This window comes from Ambystoma mexicanum, chromosome 2p, assembly GCF_040938575.1.
Source record: "Ambystoma mexicanum isolate Mex_15411 chromosome 2p, UKY_AmexF1_1, whole genome shotgun sequence".
In the NCBI taxonomy this organism is placed as follows: domain Eukaryota; kingdom Metazoa; phylum Chordata; class Amphibia; order Caudata; family Ambystomatidae; genus Ambystoma; species Ambystoma mexicanum.
In genome coordinates this window covers 48,969,338-48,983,279 of record NC_090923.1, presented here as the reverse complement: position 1 = coordinate 48,983,279, position 13,942 = coordinate 48,969,338, and the positions used below count along the sequence as shown (strand labels likewise).

General features: G+C 50.3%; 1 protein-coding gene across 1 annotated transcript in view; it reads left to right on the top strand.

The window, feature by feature from the left end:
- Positions 1-463: 463 nt before the first annotated feature.
- LOC138566184 (mitogen-activated protein kinase 14A-like) overlaps positions 464-13,942 on the top strand; it is a 191,808-nt gene continuing 178,329 nt past the window's right edge. Inside the window, exon 1 of the mRNA XM_069643222.1 lies at positions 464-712. Within this exon, the coding sequence (XP_069499323.1) occupies positions 594-712 (119 nt within the window). The 5' untranslated portion in view covers positions 464-593. The remainder of the gene's footprint in view (positions 713-13,942) is intronic.

Here is a 13,942-nt window from a genome sequence, read left to right as displayed (position 1 = left end):
GAGCCTGTATCTGTCTGTAGATGGGCCCATGAGGCCTCATATGACATGTGATGGCAGTACCTCGATATATGAGTGAAGACGTGGCATATAATGGTTGTCCGTGGGCATATGAGCCTGCACCGGGGCAGTACACCTGGATATCTGTCTGCAGATGGGCCAATGAGTCCTCATCTGCCATGTGATGGCCCTGCCTATATACATGAGTGTGGCTGGATGTGGTGGCTGTCCAGGCATCCCATGATGTCCTGTGACACATGGGTGATGCTGCTGTGCGGCATTGGTATAACGCCACACCTATGGGCTTTGTCAGTATTGTCTTTACTTTGCAGTGGCATTACAATCCTTCCTTAGATAAGACCCTGGGCCCCTCCTTCCCCCAGGGCGCGGCTGCATGCTGGGATGTTTCGGGAACACATTCCTTCCAGTCACAGATAAGAAACCAATCCTGCTCCCGGATAGCCTCCGCCCCCTCCCTGCTGCCCCATCACACACACCTGGCCCCGGGAGAGGGAGGGGCTCAGCTCACCTGGCTGCTTTGAAACAGCTCAGAGTCACCCACTGAGACAGACGGCGCCGTCCAGCTTAGAGGTGACATGGCAACTCCGGCCAAAAAGGGCTTCTGCAGGCAGGACATCAACAAGACCCTGTGGGAGGTGCCCCTCCGCTACAAGGACCTGCGGGCGGTGGGCTCGGGGGCCTACGGGACCGTCTGGTGAGTGCTTGGAACCTATCCACGCGCACGCTCACTGTGGTGCTTTGCCTGTGGTGGCCTGTGCAGAAGTGGTGGCGAGAAGACCACGCGTGGCTCGTCTTTGTTGTTACAAAATGTGTATGTTTGTTTATTTGTGTAGCGCGCTAAACCCTAGGGTATCTAGGCGCTGGAACTTAATTTCATTCAGTGAATAGTTTCACCTGTCCATCATTTGCCTAAACAGTGCTTCAGAGTTGGCGAGGTGAGGCAGTTATCCATATGCCTGGTGGGGGGGGGGGGGGGGAAGATTCTGCAAGTGGGGTTCATATCCCTAATCTGATCGTTTTGGGGGTAAAGGACCATTTGTGCTCTCTAGAGCTACAGACAAAAGATTCACAGGAAAGCTTGCATATTTAAACATTGTGCAATAGGCAAAAAGAACTGCAACTCGGGTGGGACTGCAGTGGTGTAACTGCACTCAGACCTGCAGGGAGTGGTAAAACTGCACTCAGACCTGCAGCGATGTGGTGTGCAGGGATGTGGTGAAACTGCGCTCAGACCTGCAGCGATGTGGTGCAACTGCACTCAGACCTGCAGGGATGTGGTGCAACTGCACTCAGACCTGCAGGGATGTGGTGCAACTGCACTCAGACCTGCAAGGATGTGGTACAACTGCACTCAGACATGCAGGGATGTGGTGCAACTGCACTCAGACCTGCAGGGATGTGGTGCAACTGCACTCAGACCTGCAAGGATGTGGTGAAACTGCACTCAGACCTGCAATGATGTGGTGAAACTGCACTCAGACCTACAGGGATGTGGTACAACTGCACTCAGACATGCAGGGATGTGGTGCAACTGCACTCAGACCTGCAGGGATGTGGTGCAACTGCACTCAGACCTGCAAGGATGTGGTGAAACTGCACTCAGACCTGCAATGATGTGGTGAAACTGCACTCAGACCTACAGGGATGTGGTACAACTGCACTCAGACATGCAGGGATGTGGTGCAACTGCACTCAGACCTGCAGGGATGTGGTGCAACTGCACTCAGACCTGCAAGGATGTGGTGAAACTGCACTCAGACCTGCAATGATGTGGTGAAACTGCACTCAGACCTGCAGGGATGTGGTACAACTGCACTCAGACCTGCAGGGATGTGGTGCAACTGCACTCAGACCTGCAGGGATGTGGTGCAACTGCACTCAGACCCGCAAGGATGTGGTGAAACTGCACTCAGACCTACAGCAATGTGGTGCAACTGCACTCAGACCTGCAGCGATTTCAGACCAGCAGGGATATGGTGCAACTGCACTCAGACCTGCAAGGATGTGGTGAAACTGCACTCAGACCTGCAGCAATGTGGTGCAACTGCACTCAGACCTGCAGCAATGTGGTGCAACTGCACTCAGACCTGCAGCGATTTCAGACCTGCAGGGATGTGGTGGAACTGCACTCAGTCCTGCAGGGATGTGGTGAAACTGCACTCAGACCTGCAGGGATGGATGTGGTGCAACTGCACTCATACCTGCAGGGATGGATGTGGTGCAACTGCACTCATACCTGCAGGGATGGATGTGGTGCAACTGCACTCAGACCTGCAGGGATGGATGTGGTGCAACTGCACTCAGACCTGCAGGGATGGATGTGGTGCAGCTGCACTCAGACTTGCAGCGATGTGGTGCAGCTGCACTCAGACTTGCAGCGATGTTGTGCAACTGCACTCAGTCCTGCAGGGATGTGGTGAAACTGCACTCAACTTGCAGGGATGTGGTGTAACTGCACTCAGACTTGCAGGGATGTGGTGAAACTGCACTCAGACCTGCTGGGATGTGGTGGAACGGCACTCAGTCCTGCTGGGATGTGGTGGAACGGCACTCAGTCCTGCAGGGATGTGGTGAAACTGCACTCAGACTTGCAGGGATGTGGTGGAACTTCACTCAGACCTGCTGGGATGTGGTGGAACGGCACTCAGTCCTGCAGGGATGTGGTGAAACTGCACTCAGACTTGCGAGGATGCGAGAGGGAGAGGGGCGGGTCGCGTTAGTATCAATGACCGTCCCCACCCCCTTCTGCGTTCCCGGAAACCTTACCTCTCTCCGATCACCCCAGCCCAGCCCCGCGGGCCTTGCATATTCTTTGCCTGACTTGTGACTGACGTTGCCTTAACAATCGAAGATTTGCCAACACCCCGGACTCCCCAAGAGACCAGTCCTCGCCTAATCACCACCACTTCGAAACTTGGGGTCAGGCTAGGAGTTCGGGGCCTGGCACTGCTGAAGTGGACACACGAATCCCCATGATTCTCGTGGGACAGGTGGACCCCCTCCTCTCTGCTCACACGAGAGGGGGGCTGTGTTGGTAGAGTGTGAATTGGTGGGATTACTGGGAGCACATGTGCGCGTCCCGTGAAAGGTGCACCCCGTCTTATTCACAGGTAGGTGGACACTATCGAGAGCGTGGCAGGGACGTCAGCGACGGGGATGATACCCAAAAGGGTTGGGAAATGACCTGAATACGTGTGGTAATCCCCACTACTCCAAGCGCTGCTCTTTCCTCGTCACATTCATAACTTAATAATGTCCACAGCCTTGTCAGACATGTCTAAGTGTCCCCTTTAAAAGTCATTGACTTCACCCCACCTTTAATATCTTATGGACTATAGGAGGCCCTTGCGCCCACCAGACCTCAAGTAGGGGGTTGGATCTGGAGAGAGATGGACGTGCTAACAACAGGCGACGGGCAGAGGGGGTAACATCAGGAGTTGGCTGTATCAGGAGAGGCGGTGGGGGTAACATCAGGTGTTTGCTGGATCAGGAGAGGCGGTGGGGGTAACATCAGGAGTTGGCTGGATCAGGAGAGGCGGTGGGGGTAACATCAGGAGGTGGTTGGCTCAGGAGATAGGGGGTAACATCAGGAGTTGGCTGGATCAGGAGAGGCGGTGGGGGTAACATCAGGAGTTGGCTGGATCAGGAGAGGCAGTGACATCAGGAGGTGGTTGGCTCAGGAGATAGGTGGTGACATCAGGAGTTGGCTGGATCAGTAGAGGCGGTGGGGGTAACATCAGGTGTTGGCTGCATCAGGAAAGGCGGTGGGGGTAACATCAGAAGTTGGCTGGATCAGGAAAGGCGGTGGGGGTAACATCAGGAGTTGGCTGGATCAGGAGAGGCGGTGAGGGTAACATCAGGAGTTGGCTGGATCAGGAGACGCTGTGACATCAGGAGGTGGTTGGCTCAGGAGATAGGTGGTGACATCAGGAGTTGGCTGGATCAGGAGAGGCGGTGGGGGTAACATCAGAAGTTGGCTGGGTCAGGAAAGGCGGTGGGGGTAACATCAGGAGTTGGCTGGATCAGTAGAGGCGGTGGGGGTAACATCAGGAGTTGGCTGGATCAGGAGAGGCTGTGACATCAGGAGGTGGTTGGCTCAGGAGATAGGTGGTGACATCAGGAGTTGGCTGGATCAGGAGAGGCGGTGGGGGTAACATCAGGAGTTGGCTGGATCAGGAGAGGCAGTGACATCAGGAGGTGGTTGGCTCAGGAGATAGGTGGTGACATCAGCAGGTGGTTGGATCAGAAACGAGGGAGATTGGGTAATATCAGCAGGTGGTTGGATCAGGAGAGAGGTGGAGCTGGTTGGATTAGGAGAGAGGGCAGGGTGGTAACATCAGGGTCTGGCTGGATCAGGAGAGAGGGGGAGGGGGTAACATCAGGAGGTGGATGGATCAGGAGTGAGGTAGAGGGGGTAACATCAGGAGCACTGGTGTAGAAGGGGCCGGAGCAGCCCCAGTGGAGCAGGGGGCCCTGCCACCCCATGTACTAGGGCCACCACATCCCCGTCGAAAAAAATACAAAATGTAAAAATATGTTTCTTTTTTAATTCACTATGGGCCTCATCATGGCCTTGACGGTATCCCAGCGGTAATGCCAACAGAAATATCATTACTGCTACTCAGCCCAGCGCAATTAGCGCCAGATCACGAGTAGCGCTATGGCTGTAAATCCCCATTGGGTCCATTGGACTAGCACTGTTCTAATAGCGCCGAAAAGGGCGGAAAGTTGAGATTTTTACCTACAGCAAAAATCTGCAGGTAGAACTCTGACTTTCTGCCCGGCTCATGATTGGGCCAGCCCTTAAATACAGCGGTAATAGCTTTACCGCCGCATTTAAGAGCTACCACACACATCGTGATGAGACCCTATGACTCCACAAGGAAATCAGTCCTGGAAATAATTTCTTTATGAAGGCAGAGTGATGACAAACAGAAACCATTTCTTTTTGAAGACCGAAGGACTCCCCCCCCCCTCCTCTCCCCTCCATGTCATGGGGTAGAGGGAGCCCTAGGATTTCAAAAATAAATGGTTTATTTTTGTCGTCACTCTGCTTTCATAAAGAAATTATTTTCGTTCCGATTCGTCCTTTTAACAGAATAATTTCTTCATTAAGTCAGAGTGACTTCAAAAAGAAACCGTTCCTTTTTGAAGTAATAGTGCTCCCCTCCATCCCATGACTTGGAGGCCTCCCGATCCTATGCAGATGACGGGAACAAGCAATCCTGGCTGTTGCAGGGACCTTAAGGTCTCGTTCCGTGGACCAACAGATAAATATAAGAAAATGTGTTTTCTGTGTGTGTGTGCATGTACTTGTGTGCATATATATGTGTAAAATGTAAGGTGGTTGCCTGGGTGTGCCTGTGTGAGTGTATGGTGAAAGGGTGCACACTTAAATGTATGGGTGGCTGGGTGTGCATGATGAATGGTGTTTGTGCTTGTGTTCATGGGCGTAACAAAACCCACATTTTGGGGAGGTTAACCCTTAAAATGTTGCAAGAGGCACTAACTTCATGGGCAGTGTGGGAGGGGCAAACTTATTTGTGTGGGGGCATTTAACTTATTTACGCATTTTAATGAGACTATTCTAGTGCAGCTTTAATGTTACAAGCAGTTAACTCTCTCCTTTAGTCTGAAGCACCCACTTACAGACTGCTGTGAGAATGAGCCTTCTCCTTTCCCCCTCTCTGCCCTTCCATTCACTCCCCTGGCATGCAAGTATTAAACCCACATCATGATTTCAATTGCCTGAAAAAGTATGCATTTGAATGCAAGTACTAACAGTGAAATACTTTACGTTAGTAATTGCCGGGCTTTTTTTTAACGGGGGAAACCCAGGTGCCGTTTAACATCTGGCAACTGCTCTGTAGGTCAGCCAGGTCGAGTCAACATAACCCCCAAAATTTCAGAGGGGGGAGATGAAGCCCAGTGAGATCAATGGTGTTGCACCACTGCCTGTGTTTAATACCATGTTTAATTAATGGTAATCTTCATTACTCCTAGCTCTATTCTTCCTCATCCCTGCACTTACCTATGAGGCAAGGTACCTCATACTTCAGCACTGGGACAAAGAAGAGGGGCATAGAGGTAATTCTTGGCATAGGAGCTTATTTTGGGGTGTGTGGCAGGGGGTGGGAGCGAGAGGGGATGTGTTGGCGGGGATTGCACGATCATTCGTAATTGTCATCCACGTCCAGGCTAAGCAGGCATGATATGTGGTATTAGTGGTTAAAGAGGCACTTCTTAGTTTGGCTTGACTTTTTTTTTAACTGGGCATATCTGATAAAACAGTCCTGCTAAGTGTAATTACCTGGCTAGACTGGCATTTGGGTGCTGCCAGTCTAGCCGTTTCTTACTGTGGCGTTGTACACTTTTCTGGGCATTTGTGAAAACACAACCATGATGAGTGTTATTGCTTTGACTAACATTTTGGGGCAATCAGTCTAGGCAAGTCTAAATGCAGCCTGGCATGCTTTACTAAAATATGTTACTACGTTTCTACAGTGGTCTATATTGTGCAGCCAGTTGGACATGTTTTCATTGCGGCATGGCATTATTAATAACAAAGCATTAAACGAATTAAAGCATTCATGTTCTTGTGCAGTGTTGGTGACTTGCATATATTGGATTTTTTGATTGGTGGTACCCTACAAAACAATTACAAACGCCCTGGCCTTTTAGCCAATTTCTCTCAGAAAGTGTGTTGCATAATGCATAAAACACATTTATCTTTCTCCTTGTGCAGTATGTGGTGTACCCCTGCAGCAGCACGTGTGCGCTTATAGTGCAAGCGTGGTAATCAGGGGAGTTGCTAGGTCTGGAAAAGACCCGGGGCTACGCTGATGTCGGAACTGTTGGGACTGGGGGCTAGCTAGTCTTTTGGCTGTAGCTCCTGAGATTCTATCCGGGGCTACAACCAAAAGATCAGGGGCTATAGCCCCCTTAGCCCCCCCTAGCAACGCCCCTGGTGGTAATCTAGGCCGGCCTAGAGTGTGGCACGACCCGTGATTTTTTCCCAGGCTGGGGAGGGGACTCCTCAGTATGGCTCTTAGGGGGGGCCCCCACACTTTGTGCTAGACCACTGATCAGGAGTTGGCTGGATTAGGAGAGAGGCGGGGGGGTAACATCAGGAGTTGGCTGGATCAGGAGAGAGGAGGAGGGGTAATATCAGGAGTTGGCTGGATCTGCAGAGAGGTGGGGAGTAACCTCAGGAGTTGGCTGGATCAGGAGAGAGGCGGAGGGGTAATATCAGGCGTTGGCTGGAGAGAAAGAGGAGAAGGATTCAGAGGAGAAGGTGGAACAACATCGGGAGGTGGTGGGAAGGAAGAGAAGGATGAGGTGGAATAGCACCAAGAGGTGTTTGGATGGGGAGAGATGTGCAGGTGGTCCTTTCAGGAGGTGGCTGAGGAGAAAGAGAAGGAGGAGGCGGAATAACATCAGGAGGTGTTTGGATGGGGAGAGATGTGGAGGTGGTCGTTTCAGGAGTTGGCTGAGGAGAAAGAGAAGGAGGAGGCGGAATAACACCAGGAGGTGTTTGGATGGGGAGAGATGTGGAGGTGGTCGTCTCAGGAGTTGGCTGAGGAGAAAGAGAAGGAGGAGGCGGAATAACACCAGGAGGTGTTTGGATGGGGAGAGATGTGCAGGTGGTCCTGTCAGGAGGTGGCTGAGGAGAAAGAGAGGGATGTGGCGATATAACATCAGGAGGTGTTTGGATTGGGAGAGATGTGCAGGTGGTCCTTTCAGGAGGTGGCTGAGGAGAAAGAGAAGGAGGAAGCGGAATAGCACCAAGAGGTTTTCGGATGGAGAGAGATGTGAAGGTGGTCCTGTCAGGAGGTGGCTGAGGAGAAGGTGGAGGCGGAATAACATCAGGAGGTGCTTGGATGGGGAGAGATGTGGAGGTGGTCCTTTCAGGGGGTGGCTGAGGAGAAAGAGAAGGAGGTGGCGATATAACATCAGGAGGGGTTTGGATGGAGAGAGATGTGGAGGTGGTCGTTTCAGGAGGTGGCTGAGGAGAAAGAGACGGAGGAGGCGGAATAACATCAGGAGGTGTTTGGATTGGGAGAGATGTGAAGGTGGTCCTTTGAGGGGGTGACTGAGGAGAAGGAGGAGGCGGAATAACATCAGGAGGTGCTTGGATGGGGAGAGATGTGGAGGTGGTCCTTTCAGGGGGTGACTGAGGAGAAGGAGGAGGACGAATAACACCAGGAGGTGTTTGGATGGGGAGAGATGTGGAGGTGGTCCTTTCAGGGGGTGACTGAGGAGAAGGAGGAGGACGAATAACACCAGGAGGTGTTTGGATGGGGAGGGATGTGGAGGTGGTCCTTTCAGGGGGTGACTGAGGAGAAGGAGGAGGACGAATAACACCAGGAGGTGCTTGGATGGGGAGAGATGTGGAGGTGGTCCTTTCAGGGGGTGACTGAGGAGAAGGAGGAGGACGAATAACACCAGGAGGTGTTTGGATGGGGAGAGATGTGCAGGTGGTCCTTTCAGGGGGTGACTGAGGAGAAGGAGGAGGACGAATAACACCAGGAGGTGCTTGGATGGGGAGAGATGTGGAGGTGGTCCTTTCAGGGGGTGACTGAGGAGAAGGAGGAGGACGAATAACACCAGGAGGTGTTTGGATGGGGAGAGATGTGCAGGTGGTCCTGTCAGGAGGTGGCTGAGGAGAAAGAGAGGGAGGTGGCGATATAACATCAGGAGGTGTTTGGATTGGGAGAGATGTGCAGGTGGTCCTGTCAGGAGGTGGCTGAGGAGAAAGAGAGGGAGGTGGCGATATAACATCAGGAGGTGTTTGGATTGGGAGAGATGTGCAGGTGGTCCTGTCAGGAGGTGGCTGAGGAGAAAGAGAAGGTGGAGTCGGAATAACACCAGGAGGTTTTCGGATGGGGAGAGATGTGAAGGTGGTCCTGTCAGGAGGTGGCTGAGGAGAAGGTGGAGGCGGAATAACATCAGGAGGTGCTTGGATGGGGAGAGATGTGGAGGTGGTCCTTTCAGGGGGTGGCTGAGGAGAAAGAGAAGGAGGTGGCGATATAACATCAGGAGGGGTTTGGATGGAGAGAGATGTGGAGGTGGTCGTTTCAGGAGGTGGCTGAGGAGAAAGAGACGGAGGAGGCGGAATAACATCAGGAGGTGTTTGGATTGGGAGAGATGTGAAGGTGGTCCTTTGAGGGGGTGACTGAGGAGAAGGAGGAGGCGTAATAACACCAGGAGGTGGGTGAAGCGAGAACCATAAGGATTAAGTGGCACAACCACAGGTGGGGCTTGAATTACAAATCGCATGTGTACTTCCATCCGGATGGGTCGGAGAGGGAATTATGAAAGTGACGAAGAAGAGAGGGACTTGTCAATTTCCATCATCGGTCTGGCATTATCCCTTCTTCCTGGTTACTTTCACATTTAATGGCCGAATAACAAAGCTGTGGTGACCGGAGGCGCCATGCCCTTTAAAGGAATGCTCTCAGGCTTATAGTTGCTGCAAAATGACAGTTTATTGACAGAAATTTGAGGAAAAGGAGTCAGACACACAGTTACTACAGTTGTTGCAGTTCTTGTGTCTTCCATTGTGTTGCTCTGCGTGTGGCAGGTGTGCGTCTGTCATGTGTGTTCATGCTTGAACCAGTATTAGGGAAAGTTAAAGCAGGCGAATGTCAGCTGCTTTGAGCTTCGTGGAACGCACACACCTTTGCAGCAATGAATGGCCGAGACGAGAAACCTCAGGGGGTCAAAACCCGACACGGACCCTGCAGGGAAGGCAGGTTGCCGGCCCCCACAGGACTTTGTTTTTACTCAACTTCAAACTTGAGTACAGTACAGGCTAGCTAGAAATGGGAGAAAAAACTCTTTCTATCTATAGGGTGAGCGGGCCCTTTGCAGGCCTTTTGTACCAGAACTAAGACTACACTTTTTTTATTTCAGCGCAAGCATCCCTCATAGGATACAATTTGGGGCAGGCACGGGTTGCTGGCCCTAGAAATAGTTTATTTTCCTCTTTCCAGAGCCTGCCAAGGCTAGAGATAAACACGGTATGTTTCTCTGACCTCTTTCTATTTCTAGCAATGGCGCCCATTTGCGCGGGAAGGAGCATTTTTCTATTTTTGACCAGCAACCTGATACCACCCTGCAGGGCAAAAAAGGAAGGAGATAAACGATAAGGGAAATGTGGGTATGGTTCGCTCCCTCCGAGTGCCTTACAAATACCTGGGAGCTACTGGATTTGTAAAGAGGTGACTTGTGAATAATCGCGAGGCAGTTCTAATAACCCGAGGCATGTTCACCTATCGTGCTCCTATACAGAATAAGCGCCTCACACCCACCAAACACTGCAATCTCGTTGAATTATCTACTCTTTCTGGAGCCCTGGCTAGTGAAGCTACATGTGTGAGCCCAGGGACTGTCAGCCTTTTGTATGCACTATATAAACAGTCCATATTATAATATAATATAAGGTCTATGTTCCATAAATTATGCATGAGTATTTTTCTGTAATGCACAATTAAGGAATCAATTTCTGTGTGACCCCAATTTTGCAGATTACAGAGAAAAACCAGAGCAATGCAAAGTGATTTGCTCAGGAGCACACATTTTGGGAAAGCCAGAATTGTAGGCATGTTTATCTATTCCACATTTTGCAAATTATGTGGCAGTTTATAATCCATCCCATCCCATCTTTAGATGTGCACCAACATACAATGCTGCACAGTTCTCTTTAAAAATCTATCCTGCGTTCAATAAAGCTACATTAAACCACATGGTAAATCAACCAAACAATGTATAAGAACTCTAAAGGGGAAAAAGAAACACGGCGTGTTTGCTCAATACATACAAAGCAATCCAGTAAAGTATGCAATTTCAAAATAAAGTGTTTGCCATTCTCCACAATGACATTTCACATGCAGGAAAGGCAAACGACTGTGAGTATGCTCAAATTAGTGAGCTCAACTAAAATATGAATTGGTGATTGATTCGTGTGGTGTGTTCAAACGCCTACATATATAAGGATTTGCCTTAGCATACAGGAATATGATGGTAATTTAGCTCAGTGGGTTGAACGCCCACGGCGGGGATGTGTGTGACTGTCAGATGTTTGAATCTTGATGTGCCCAACATTGTATTTCATCATCCAGTGTCAAAATAATGTCCATTATGTTAGGTAATACTTACTCCTATTAATAGCATGCAAAGACAAAGAGCTGGGACATGTTTATAAAGGGACAAGTTCCAAAAACCGACATTTACTACATACTACTAGTCACCACGTGGTATATGTTAGCCAAGGCTGTAAATATGAAATCTCCCAAGTACCTTTGCGGCGCAGCGACACGCCGTGCGGTGGGTTGCTTAGCAACCGTGTACTGTTCTGGATGGGAGTAACTGCCAGTAAGAATATTTTTGGTGGTCAGTAAAGCTAATGACCTTGACACACAACTGCTGACTTTTGCGATGTAACACAACTCCTTCATTAAGCCAGTATGATCTGATATGATATATCGCGCTCATACACAAGTGTTTCAGAGCGTGACCAGGCAAAGGGAGGGGAAGAGGGGAGGAAAAAAGTAAACGATCCTACTAGGCCCAGTGACATTGAGAACGCGCAAGTGCATGGAAAAGGGGAAAAGGGGTGAAGTGCGTGGAGGGGGGAGAAGTGGAAAGAGCGGAACAGAGGAGAGAGCAGAATAATAGGTGAAATAAATCAATAATGCAGTGAACAGTGGTAGTGTAGACTGCAAGTGGCAAGTGCATGATCAGTCAGATGGGGTGTATCTGATAAGTGCAGAGGAAGAGTCGGGGACTGTATGGGTACAGATACAGACCTCAGTGCCAGGGGTTGTCCGGAGGCAGTGCAGGAGGGAGCCAGGGTGGGCCGGTACCAGGGCCCGGGGAACAGAGGGTGGCCAGCTGCATAGTGCCGAGAGAGAAGCAGATCAGCAGGGGGGCTAAACGCGGAAACGAAGAGGAAGGTCTTGAGGTGCGTCCGGAACCGGAGATGGTTCTCAAACATGTGCCTCGACAGCAGGATCTGAGATGTTCTGCCAGTTCTGGTGCTTTGGCTCAGGCCATGTTGCTTTCTTATACAGTACTGAAGTTACATTTCCATATAAAATGCAGGACTGCAAGTTTCAGGTTTGCAGAATGCTGTGGATGTGGGTGCCAGGACTGGGAGAGAGTCTCTAGCCTGAAACGGAGCAGCCCGAAGAAATACTAAGATGGGACTAAATTAAAAGGCAATTAAGTAAACGCCATACAGCCCTGGCTGTTCAGTCAGCTGCACCTTGCATTCTGGGACTTGGAGTTTTCCTCCTTCTCATATCTTTGCATTTCCTCCAAATGCAAAGTGCTAGTGGCTAAAAAGCCAACTGCGAGAATTCGGCAGCTACTGTCCTGCCAGCGCTCAGTCCAGACTACAAGGAAAGACAGCATTGTAATAGCCAACCCTACATGTGTAAAGATGAGGCTGGAATGATCGAAGATGTCACGTGGTGTCAATCTCAGAAAAATAGAGGATCAACACATTGGTTACAGGGAGAAGCAGCCAAGGTCATCTTGCCCAGGCTTGGGACAAAGAAAACTCCTGACCAAGAGCACAGGGAAGTGCGGCAGCACTTTTAGGTGTAGTCTCAGACACCAAGAGTACAGCTAGCGGGGCAGCACTTTCATGTGTAGTCTCGGACACCAAGAGTACAACTAAGTGTGGCAGCACTTTCATGTGTAGTCTCAGACACCAAGAGCACAGCTAAGTGTGGCAGCACTTTCATGTGTACTCTCGGACACCAAGAGTACAACTAAGTGTGGCAGCACTTTCATGTGTAGTCTCAGACACCAAGAGCACAGCTAAGTGTGGCAGTACCTTCATGTGTAGTCTCAGACATCAACAGTACAGCTAAGTGTGGCAGCACTTTCATGTGTAGTCACAGACACCAAGAGTACAGCTAGTGTGGCAGCACTTTCATGTGTAGTCTCAGACACCAAGAGTACAGCTAGTGTTGCAGCACGTTCATGTGTAGTCTCAGACACCAAGAGCACAGCTAAGTGTGGCAATGCATTCATGTGTAGTCTCAGACACCAACAGTGCAGCTAAGTGTGGCAGCACTTTCATGTGTAGTCTCAGACACCAAGAGTACAGCTAGTGTGGCAGCACTTTCATGTGTAGTCTCAGACACCAAGAGCACAGCTAAGTGTGGCAGCACTTTCATGTGTAGTCTCGGACACCAAGAGTACAGCCAGTGTGGCAGCACTTTCATGTGTAGTCCCAGACACCACGAGTACAGCTAAGTGTGGCAGCACTTTCATGTGTAGTCTCAGACACCAAGAGCACAGCTAAGTGTGGCAGCACTTTCATGTGTAGTCTGGGACACCAAGAGTACAGCTAGTGTTGCAGCACTTTCATGTGTAGTCTGAGACACCAAGAGCACAGGGAAGTGTGGCAGCACTTTCATGTGTAGTCTCTGACACCAAGAGTACAGCTAGTGTGGCAGCACTTTCATGTGTAGTCTCAGACACCAAGAGTACAGCTAAGTGTGGCAGCACTTTCATGTGTAGTCTCTGACACCAAGAGTACAGCTAGTGTGGAAGCACTTTCATGTGTAGTCTCAGACACCAAGAGTACAGCTAAGTGTGGCAGCACTTTCATGTGTACTCTCAGACACCAAGAGTACAGCTAAGTGTGGCAGCACTTTCATGTGTAGTCGCAGACAGAAGGAGGAAGTGTCAATGGGTACTTAGTCCCTTGCGGGAGGGGGGAACGTTCTGAGAGAGAAAAGTGGCAAGGTGTTCGGGAGAATTCTCTGTTTAGGCTGAATTTCCTAACCTAGTGAGTCCCCAGCAGCTTTGCTGCATTTCTGGAGTTTATTTTTTTTCTCCTGCCAAGAGTGAGACTCTTTTTCTCCCACTCTTGGACATGATTTATGGTGTTCCTTTGACTGTTAAT